The sequence below is a fragment of the Myotis myotis genome, unplaced genomic scaffold (assembly GCF_014108235.1).
Source record: "Myotis myotis isolate mMyoMyo1 unplaced genomic scaffold, mMyoMyo1.p scaffold_m19_p_3, whole genome shotgun sequence".
NCBI classification, from domain to species: Eukaryota; Metazoa; Chordata; class Mammalia; order Chiroptera; family Vespertilionidae; genus Myotis; species Myotis myotis.
The window spans coordinates 151,320,262-151,331,575 of record NW_023416335.1 but is presented as its reverse complement, the minus strand read 5'-3'; the positions used below and the strand labels follow the sequence as shown (position 1 = coordinate 151,331,575).

General features: G+C 43.4%; 1 protein-coding gene across 5 annotated transcripts in view; it reads left to right on the top strand.

The window, feature by feature from the left end:
* Window positions 1-830: 830 nt before the first annotated feature.
* Window positions 831-11,314, top strand: part of TBC1D30 (TBC1 domain family member 30) — a 79,507-nt gene continuing 69,023 nt past the window's right edge. For 2 of the 5 annotated variants that reach the window (XM_036299964.1, XM_036299965.1), the window contains exons 1-2: window positions 842-1,520; window positions 7,402-7,566. In XM_036299964.1, coding sequence (XP_036155857.1) covers window positions 1,070-1,520; window positions 7,402-7,566 — 616 coding nt within the window. In that variant the 5' untranslated portion in view covers window positions 842-1,069. Of the gene's footprint in view, window positions 1,521-7,401; window positions 7,567-11,314 lie in introns of all 5 variants that reach the window. The other 3 variants (XM_036299963.1, XM_036299967.1, XM_036299968.1) reach the window with 3 other exon arrangements.

Below are 11,314 nucleotides of genomic sequence, written 5' to 3'. Positions count from 1 at the left end.
CAGGCCAGGTTGAGGGACTCTACTGGTGCATCTGTGCACCAGGCCGCTAGTATGCATATAAGATCATTGGTTAATCTCTTCCAGTCTGCCCCCTTCCCTCTGAGATTCATCATTCTGTTCCATGTTTCCATGCCTGTGGTTCCCCTCCTGCATTGAGAGTCTGCCCCCAGGTGGTCAGTGCGCATCATAGCTACAGGATGGCCGGCCAGTCAGCCAGTCGGCCAGTAGCTTAGGCTTTTATATATATAGATTTGTGAAAATATCTGCAGTGGAAGGGTACCTCAGCATTCTATTGAGGCCTACCATACACATACATCTCTCAGGATATCATGTAAATGTTTGTTTACTGTCAAAATCAGCGACATCAATTTATTATTAGTGTGGTTATCTCCTGGGCATGTATTAAACCCTCATTCTGTTAGGTCTGGTGCCAGGGAATTAGTTGCCCTTAACCCAGTACTTTATCGCTGGAGGAAAAAGTTCACAGCGCTATTAAATCTGAAGTATATGCCAGCGCTTCAGGAAGGTTATCAGAATCTAGCTAAGAACACCTTGAAAGGCACCCAAGCCTGGCGGGAAGGTGAGAGGGGCTGGGCACTGTGCCCCCGGGATGTGGAGAAGGGAGCTCCCCGCCTCTGCCTACCGGCTGGCGTTGAGGATGCTCCCGGCATTATTTCCAACCCGCGGCTGAATAGGATGTAGGAGTTGCTCCCCGTTGGAGTTAAGTCACGTGCTTGAAGGTGAAGGTGGCAGCGCCAGAGCGCCCTGCCCCCTCCGGCCGGAGCCGGGCCTCACCTGCTGCAGGTGTCCCCAGGTAGCCCAACGGCGTGGCCGCCGGCTCTCCTCCCGCTGGAGCCCAGGGCCGATGCCGGCCCGGAGAGGGGAGGGGGCAGTGGGGGGAGGTTAGCCGCCTTGGGGATCCGGAGCTCGCTGGCTTGGCGCCCGGCCGAGGGCACCCCGCCGGGGAAAGGCCGCGCCTCCTCCCGGAACTGGCAGGCGGCCGGCGGGGAGCGGCGGGAGCTGGGCGCCGGGCGCCGCGCGCCGCGCGCCGCGCACCACGCCGCGGGCTATGGAGGTCCTTCCCACGGGCGGGGGCCCGACCCGGCGGCCGGAGCCTGAGGCCAGGCCGGAGGACGTCGTGGAGGAAGCGGTTCCTGCCGTGCCCCCGGCTCCACCCCTGCGGGGCGCGCCCGCGGCGGGGCTGCCGCCGGACCCCCAGGATCCCTGGGAGGGCGAGGAGGACGCGGAGCCCGGCGAGCGGCGGGGCGGGCGGACCAGCCGCACGGCGTCCCTGGTGAGCGGGCTGCTCACCGAGCTGTACAGCTGCACCGAGGAGGAGGAGGCGGCCGGCGGGGGCCGCGGGCCCGGGGGCCTCCGTCGGCGCCGCGACAGCCTCGACAGCTCCACCGAGGCCTCGGGCTCCGACGTGGTCCTGGGCGGGCGCGGCGACTCCCGGGAGCTGCAGGAGCTGCGGGAGCGGCCGAGCGAGCAGCACCAGCGCCTGTACCTGCGGCAGAAAGGTGAGGGTGGGAGGGGAGGGGGCTGCCGGAGGGGGTTCCTGCCGGGGGTGGGGGGTGGGGAGTGGGGGGAGGGCTGCCGGTGGGGGGACCTGCCCGAGGGCGGGCCTGCCGGAGAGGGAGCGCCGCAACCCCCCAGCCCTGCGCGCCCGGGCCCCCGCGCCCGCCTGTGCGCACCGGGACTGAGCCGTCTAGCGCACAGATTGTTAAGTTCGGGGTGTCTCCATTGATGGGTCGCTGGCGTCCACAGTGTCACGGAAACACGACTAGACGTATTTCTTATCGTCTCCCCGACCCGCATCCCCTTCGAGCCGTGGAGTGGAGCCTCCGTTGTTGGCGTGGCAGCTGCGGTCTCCACCCGCCCCGTGTGTTTGTGGAGGCTCCAGGGGGAGAGGCTGTCCAGGCTCTAATGTCGCCAGAACAGCTGTTAGGACAGGTTTGGAGTTTCTGATAAGTTCACGTGAAGTGACTTCGGGCGCTGGGAGCAGTGAGGCATCTGGGGGCTTTTTTTTTTTTTTTAGTTTAAATTAGCGGTTCTCAACCTTTAGGTCGCGACCCCTTTGGGGGTCGAATGACCCTTTCACAGGGGTCGCCTAAGACCATCGGAAAACACATATATAATTACATATTGTTTTTGTGATTAATCACTATGCTTTAATTATGTTCATTTTGTAACAATGAAAATACATCCTGCATATCAGACATTTACATTACGATTCATAATAGTAGCAAAATGACAGTTATGAAGTAGCAACGAAAATAATTTTATGGTTGTGGGTCACCACAACATGAGGAACTGTATTAAAGGGTAGCAGCATTAGGAAGGTTGAGAACCACTGGTTTAAATAATGCCCCTCCCTGGCCACACTACTGGGATAGTGTTTAACTAGCGAGGCAGAATAATTCCATAATTCGGTTTCTAAGCAGAACGTGTGCGTTCCATTTCTGCCAGAACGTCTGGTTTCAAGAAGCTCACTAGGTGGACTTTTCATTAGTGGAGGGCCCTAGAGTGTTGGCATTAGCACTTGGAGAATGTTGACATTATCAGTTGGAGAGGCCATCTGAAAATGGCCTTGGTTTTCAGGGGGAGAGGAGAATTTGTTGTTTCTTTTGTTACCAGACTCTGATGCTGTGTCCTAATTGAGATCCCCCTCCCCCTCAACTGCTAATAAGTAGTTTGCCCTTCAGGCACTAACACAATTATTACAGTTGTCTTTTTTTAAATAGATATGCCATGACTTCAATTTACAAAATGAAGTGAGGTGTGGAAAACATGCTAAACCACAACAGTTCTTGAATTCATGTCCTGGTGCTAAACTACCAGGGGAGAGGGGAAAGAGAGGATGCCTACGATAATAATATCCTGTCTCCTCTAATTGAAAAATCAGACTAGCTGTTGCTAGAAAACAAAAGAAAAGAAAACAAAACTAACTAACCAGAAAAGGAATAAATCTGTCTGCTTTCTCAAATCTATGTAAACAGCTTTCAGCTTCCTCTTTTGGCTTCCCAGTGAAGATTTTTTCCCCCCAGCTGATTGTTACAAACGACTTCCACCTTCCTCCCCCTGCCTGGGACTTTGCTGGAGTTGTGCCATTTCATTTGATACAATTATTTGGCTGTTCACCGGGCGTCTGTTTATGCTTCAAGTTCTGCAGGGCAATAGTTCTTTTAGAATCCAACAAAATCAATTTTGAAGAATTATGATTTAGCTTTTCATTACCGAGCAAATTTGGAGGATTAGTAATTTCCTTTTGGAAGAAGAAATATGGCAAGCTAGTTTTTAAAGAAGTAACAGTACAGCTTTGCAAGTGGATTTCAAAGAAGTGACCACTATAGTAATCATTCTTTTTTAAAAAAAATTTAAATTCTTTATTGTTTAAAGTATTATGTAAGTCTCCTTTTTCCCCCATTGACCTCTCCCCGGCCGCCCCCACCCCCTAGCACATGCCCTCACCCCCCTACTGTCTGTGTCCATTGGTCATGCTCATATGCACCCATGCAAGTCCTTTGGTTGATTTCTTACCCGCTCACCCCCTGCCTTCCCTCATAGGCTGGACAGTCTTGTTCAATGCTTCTATGACTCTGGATCTGTTTTTGTTCATCTGTTTATGTTGTTCATTATATTCCACAAATGAGTGAGATCTGTGATATTTATCTTTCTCTGACTGGCTTATTTCACTTAGCACAGTGGTTCTCAACCTGTGGGTCGCGACCCCTTTGGGGGTTGAATGACCCTTTCACAGGGGTCGCCTAAGACCATCGGAAAACACATATTGAATATATAATTACATATTGTTTTTGTGATTAATCACTATGCTTTAATTATGTTCAATTTGTAACAATGAAAATACATACTGCGTATCAGATATTTACATTACGATTCATAACAGTAGCAAAATTACAGTTATGAAGTAGCAACGAAAATAATTTAATGTTTGGGGGTCACCACAACATGAGGAACTGTATTAAAGGGTTGAGGCATTAGGAAGGTTGAGAACCACTGACTTAGCATAATGCTCTCCAGTTCCATACATGCTGTTGCAAATGTTAAGAGTTCTCTTTTACAGCAGCGTAGTATTCCATTGTGTAGATGTACCACAGTTTTCTATAGTAATCATTCTTAAGATATATAATAGTCTGCTTTGCCCAGGTCTCAGTCTTATTGCATGGTTAGTTGCTTGTTAATCTTTTCTTGCAGTCAACCCTGTTAGGATGAACAAGATACCATATTCTAGCCCTGACTGGTTTGGCTCAGTGGATAGAACATTGGCCTGCGGACTCAAGGGTCTCAGGTTCGATTCTGGTCAAGGGCATGTACCTTGGTTGCGGGCACATACCCAGTAGGGAGTGTGCAGGAGGCAGCTGATCGATGTTTCTCTCTCATTGATGTTTCTAACTCTCTATCCCTCTCCCTTCCTCTCTGTAAAAAATCAATAAAAAAATATATATTTAAAAAAAGATACCATATTCTAATAGCCATGCCACCTCCACCTTTATCAATAAACATCATTAGAGTACTAAGAAAAAAAATCAGGTGATGGAAACAGCTGTCTGCTTAATTTTACAGCTTATTAGGTTACCTGTTTTTGTTTTTTTTCCAGGGTAAAAAAAAAAAATCAACATAGTACCTAGTAGGAGTCTCATATAATGCAGATAACCTGTGTATTCTCTCTTTTTTTCTGTCAGAGATTTTGCTGTAGCATCGATGTAGCACCTATTTTTACATATTTCGCATGTGTGGGTCCTTTATTTATTTGAGGCACCAAAATGGTTTCTCAGGAAATCTACACTCTTCTCAGAGTTTTCATTACGGGATGAACTTTGGAGTCAAATGCTTGAGCTGATATCCTGCTGCTGTTCCTTACTAACAGTGGGACCTCACGCAAGCTACTTAACCTCTCTGTCTCATTTCTCTCACTTATAAGTAGGGATAATAATACCTACTTCACAGGACTGTACTGAGAATTATATAAGTTAATGTGTATAACATGCTCAATAAGTGTTAGATATAATAATAATATTTGTTATATACACTGGGATTCCTTAGAAAGATAATTGTCCATTGTTTGTCACTTGATGATCTCATTTTTCCTATTTATTTAAAACTGTGTGAGGAGCTGTAGCTGATGCCATGGGGCATGCAAAGGTAAAGAAGACTTTATTCCTGTCTTTGGGATGCTTGTATACCAGCAAATCATGCTGTAGGTTTCCAAACTGAACTCTGAAGATTTTCCCATATTGGACAACACATATAATTCAGAGACCCACAGAGCTGTAGGTACCTTTAAGAGTTGCTGAAAAATGACTCTTTTGTGGAAGAAAGTATAATTTAAATGCAAGATGATAGTCCTACCCCTAGAACAGTGGTTCTCAACCTTCTGGCCCTTTAAATACAGTTCCTCATGTTGTGCCCCCAACCATAAAATTATTTTCGTTGCTACTTCATAACTGTAATTTTGCTACTGTTATGAATCGTAATGTAAATATCTGATATGCAGAATGGTCTTAGGCAACCCCTGTGAAAGGAAAAATTTTAAACATTCAAAGAAAGGCTACCTGCTCTCTCTGAAGGAATCTAAGAATGAAGAGCCTCTGATCTCCTCTGGTAGCTGATTCTCATAGTTGACCGTTCTTAGAACCCAGGTAGTTTCATTTAACCTAAGTGAGCTCTGATTTCCCATGACATGCCACCGTGTTGGAACTCAGGGTGAGAGAAATAACTGCTCTGTGTTCTCTTCTTCATAGACATTCCTTCTTCTTATTTTAGGGCTATTTATGTTAGTGTTCATAAAGAGTGTTCACATTTGTTTCTCAGAATAATCTAGTATTCTAAGCATAATTTGAGTCTTTGAGCACGACCTTGCCTAAGATCACACAGATAGTTGGTTGGTCCAAAGGAAGTTCTTGTTCACTCAAGGTCAATTAGCATTTTCCAAATGATGGGGTCAGCTATGACAGAGGTTAAAGCAACGCCCTGCACTTCTCTTATACTGACTCAAAAAGTTCACTTCCTCTGACCTCCGAAGTACTTTTCTTACTTTTGAACATTTCTTTTGTTCTCTTCTGATCCTGCCTAGTTTCTCCTAATCATTTTCAACAGGAGTAGATCCAACCCCCACACAGGACCTCTACTGAGGGCCTAGCCAATGCCAAGCTGAGCAGAAAGCTTTCCTGCCTGCTGTTCACACTGTAATGACTGACGGTAATGTCAGGAGTGACAAACAACACTCCCAAATTGTTATGGTCATTCACATAAAGATTGTTGACATTTCTGATTCCCAAGTCTTTTTTTCACTTGTAGAAAACTGCTGTTGAGAATATTAGCTTTATGAATATAGAATTATTTTTAATTTATTCACTTAAAGGAAATGTACTTTCTGCACATTTGAAAAATTACTGAGTTTCGAAGATGAGATATTGTACCTAATATTCAAGCTATTCGAAGACTGTATATTTAAAACAAAAACAGTATTTTCACATTTATCTGCATTAGAAAATGGTAGTATTATTTACTTTTGACTGATTATTTACAAACAAAGGTGAATACTTTAAAAAATATTTATCAGGCCCTAGCTGGTTTTGCTCAGTGGATAGAGCGGACTGAAGGGTCTCTGGTTCGATTCCGGTCAAGGGCAGGAGCCTTGGTTGCAGGCTTGATCCCAGGTCGTGGTTGGGGCCGGTGCGGGAGGCAAACAATCGATGTGTCTCTCTCACATTGATGTTTCTCTCTCTCTGTCTCTCCCCATCCTCCCTCCCTTCCACTCTCTTTAAAATTCAATGGAAAAATATCCTTCAGTTAGGACTAACAACAACAACAAAATATTTATCAGGTTTATCATTGATGCAACAGACTTGAAAAGATTATTTTCTTGCAGCTTAGTCTGTAAGTACATTGATGATACCAAATATACATGCTAGTTTTCAAGCTATAAAAGGCAAATATGCAACCAGAGCTAAATATGGTAAAAGTTAAGAGTCTTGCTTACATATTACAGGTGGATAAAATTTATTTTATAGTACAGTGGGGCCTTGATTACGAGTTTAATTCGTTCCGAGACCGAGCTCGTTAAGGAGCTCGTTAACTCAAATTACTCTGTCAACTCAATGCAAAAAATCCGCGGAGAGACAGCTGGTATCTCAAAAAACTCGTTAGTCGGGACACTCGTAAGTCAAGGCCTCACTGTATTTGTCTCATTGACAGGGCAAGAAATGGATGAGTGACTTATTTGATCAGAATATCTTAACTGAGTACTGAGTGAGAACCCAGAATTACCTGCATGGATGTTCTAGAATCTAGATAATTATCTTACAATTAGCATCATGTTGGCATTTGTATTCCTCTCAGGGTTTTTATTGTTCTATTTTAAATCTTCTTTTCTAATAGACGCTAATGAACTGAAGACGATCCTCCGAGAGCTTAAGTACAGAATTGGCATTCAGTCGGCGAAGTTACTCCGGCAGCTGAAGCAGAAAGATCGGCTTCTGCATAAAGTCCAGAAGAACTGCGATATTGTGACTGCGTGCTTGCAGGCTGTGTCACAGAAGAGAAGTAAGTGCTGGAGTGGGGTTAGCCCTTTTGCCACATGCGACTGGAATGGTAGTGAGCTGAGCCAATAGTCGTTGTGTTTTTGAATCTGTTGAAAAGTTTTAAATGGAAATTTATCCCCTCAGAACTAAGAACTACGAACAACTTGTACAGCTTCCAGTTTTTTTCAGTTAAAATGTATGTTGCATGTCTGAGGTTACAAACTTAGTTTTCTTATTCTCTATTTGCAGCAGCACTTCACTGTGACATTGGTTATTTTTACATGATGCTAAGCAATGACGAAAATCTTTATTCTAAAAACAGCACCCAATAGATACAACGTAAAAGGCATATCTTTGTTTTCGTGTTCTCTTTGTGTTTAATAAGTGAATTAAAAACTGATTTAAAAGGAGACTCCTGTAACAGGATCTTACAGCTTGCTCTGAGTCCTAAAAAGGACAAAATATTTTAACAAACCCATTTAGTAGGTAATCCGGTCATAACTAAGAGATTCATGGTTTCTTAATTGAGTTAAAAATTGTTAAATTGCTAATGCATGTCAAATACCAGATAAAAGCTTGTGAATTAATTTTGTAATTCTCCATGCAATCGTTTTATGTTTTATTCTGCTAACATTTCCCTATTTTTGTTTTGTATTCTTTATTAACATGCAGCATGGCAGAACAGTATGTTCAGGTATGGTAAATATAGGCACCAACGAAGTGTTTTGCTAAAACACCTGTGGCAACTTTTTAGGTGCATGTGAAAGTTGCCTTTTCCTGTTCCTTTACTCTGTCACATTTTATATGTAAAGTGACACTTCCTAGATTTTTTTTTTTATTCCAAATTAAGATGTGTTTCTTTTCATAAAACAATTTTCAGGGTGTGGTTAGTTTCAGATTACATTAATGGCTACATTCTATTCTTATGTTTATTATTAAAAGACAGTTCTATGTTTTCTTCCTCCTCTTTTATTATATCACTGTTTGTTATCCCTAAATTCTTCTTCTTGCTGTTTACTAAAGAAGGTTTCAACCTAATGTGTATTAAATACAATGCTGCTCAGCTATCATAATGATATAATGGTCCATCTGAGAACCAGGAATGTAGTTGAGTAGTCTTTTTTTTTAAGTTATATATATTTTAATTGATTTCAGAGAGAGGAAGGGCGAGGGAGAGAGAGAGATAGAAACATCAATGATGAGAGAGAATCATCGGCTTGGCTGCCTCCTGCACAACTGCCACTGGGGATGGAGCCCACAACCCAGGCATGTGCCCTGACTGGGAATTGAAGCGTGACCTCCTGGTTTGTGGGTCAGTGATCAACCACTGAGCCACATGGGCTGGGTGTTGAGTAGACTGTTTTTGAATAGAGTTTTCTCCAGAGCCAGGCACTTATCTGAAGTAGCTAGTGAAGGAGGAGGGTATAGATATATACACCGAGCAGCCAGATTATTATGACCACCCCATCAGTACTTCATTGACACTTCCAAAAATACTGAATATTGAAAACTTCCTAACCAAATACTTTCACGGTTTTATTATTGTTATTATTTGCATAACTGATTCACTTCATTGTACTGATGGGGTGGTCATAATAATCTGGCCAGTCATAATAATCTGGCCACTCAGTGTAGATGTGTTTATATGTATGTTAATCTATAAAACATTGGCAAGCATTAAAGGTATCTGTTGTTTTTCCATGGATTCTGATTGATTCACAAGTGCCCAGTAAATATGTTATTTTCCTCTTTTATTTTAAGATGAAAGTTTTGATTCTGATATTTCTCTTTTCACAATTGTGTTTTCACGTACCCATTGTTGTTGCTTGTATCAGAAGTTAAAAGCACTAAATGGTAAGTGCACTTTGTGGTAAGCGGAGTGTGGATGTGTGGGAAAGCATCGGGGAGATGCAGCCGGTGTCAGGAGACCGAGAGGAATGTCAGGCTGGCACAGGACCATGGGCTGATGAATCCCAGGGACTGAGTCATTTAGGATTTGAACCTACTTGCCTGATGAAAGGACCAGCATTTATGTCTTGTAGAAAAATGTCTCCATAAGCATCAGTGGAACTCGTAAATTGGTGAATGCACACTTCCCATGTACTTTAGGGTTTGTCTCTTTAATTCTAGACAGGGTTTTGCGTTTCAGACAATATAGGCTTAATGGCTCTTTTCCTTGGGAGTTCAAGTCTCACCTTGGTAATAAGACTGTTAAATGGAACAGAATATTTTTTGTTGACTTAAGGAATAACGGTGCATCAAAATGATCATTTTCATCATATGATACTATTTTATGATGTAGATAGACGGTGTTAGAAATTTGATTAGGTGGTTCTTTTAAATCCCTTTTAGATCTCCAGAGGTTAGATGTTTTGTGAGTAAATGCCTTCTTCCAGTAGTTGCAAAAATCTGGATAACCTTTTTTCCCCCACATGGATTCAGTGCTTATAGTTCTTTCCATGAGTGACTTTTCTCCTTCCATAACTTGCTGTGGAATAAAACTATTTTAATGTTTATTAAAATGGGTTATTTCCTGTTGATAAATTAAAGGGGTATAGTAATTTTGAAATAAGAATCATAAGTAAGTGTGGATTATGAACCAAAATGACTAGGTCATTTTTATTTCTAACACAGATGATGTAACTATGTAGACTTTATAGTTTCCTACACTAAGCCTTATGGTAGAAAACATTTATTTTAAAACAGGTGGGAATAAGAAAAGCAGGATCAAAACTTGCCTCATAGAAGAGCAGATTTCCCCCTTATGTTTATCCATTCATCTAAGGATAATCATGGTATAACCAGTTTAATATTAATAATAAAATCAATGCCCTAGCTGGTTTGGCTCAGTAGATAGAGCGTTGGCCTGTGGACTGAAAGGTTCTGGTTCTATTCCGATCAGGGGCACATGCCGGAGTTGCGGGCTCAACCCCCAGTAGGGAGCATGCAGGAAGCAGCCGATCAATGATTCTCTCTCACCATTGATGTTTCTATCTCTCTGTCCCTCTCTCTTCCTCTCTGAAATCATTAAAAAAATAAAATTAATAATAATAAGAATGGCAGCAGCTGTAACCATTCATTATATACCTGCTTTCTGCCAAAATGTTGGTTTTGTTTCTCATAGTGATTCAAATAAAGTATGTATCTTTAGGCACATTGTGTTAGGAAGCTGAGATTCAGAAAGTTTAATTTGCTAAAGTCTCATAAGTAAGTGGTTGAGATGGAATTTGAAGATAGATATCTCAAAAGTCCACTCTACCATAAATTGTGACAAGAGGGTTCTATTTCTTAGCAATTAATTGATACTTCTGTAATAGTATTAGAATACTAGAGGCCTGGTGCATGGATTCATGCACCAGTGGGGTCCCTTGGCCTGGCCTGTGGGATTGGGCTGAAACCGGCTCTCTGACATCCCTGGAGGGTTCCTGGATTGCGAGAGGGCACAGGCCAGGCTGAGGGACCCCAACAGTGCATGATAAAGGCTGGGGTGGGATGTGGGAGGTTGGCCAACCAGGGAGGGATCTTGGGAGGGCTCCAGGGCGTGTCCAGCCTCGTCTCACTCAGTCCTGATCGGCTGGACCCCAGCAGCAAGCTAACCTAACAGTTAGTGTCTGCCTCCTGGTGGTCAGTGCATGCCATAGCAAGCGGTTGAGCGGCCTTAGCATATCATTAGCATATTACACTTTGATTGGTTGAATGGACGACCAGACAACTGGATGCTTAGCATATTAGGCTTGTATTGTATAGGACTAGAGGCCCAAAGCATGAAA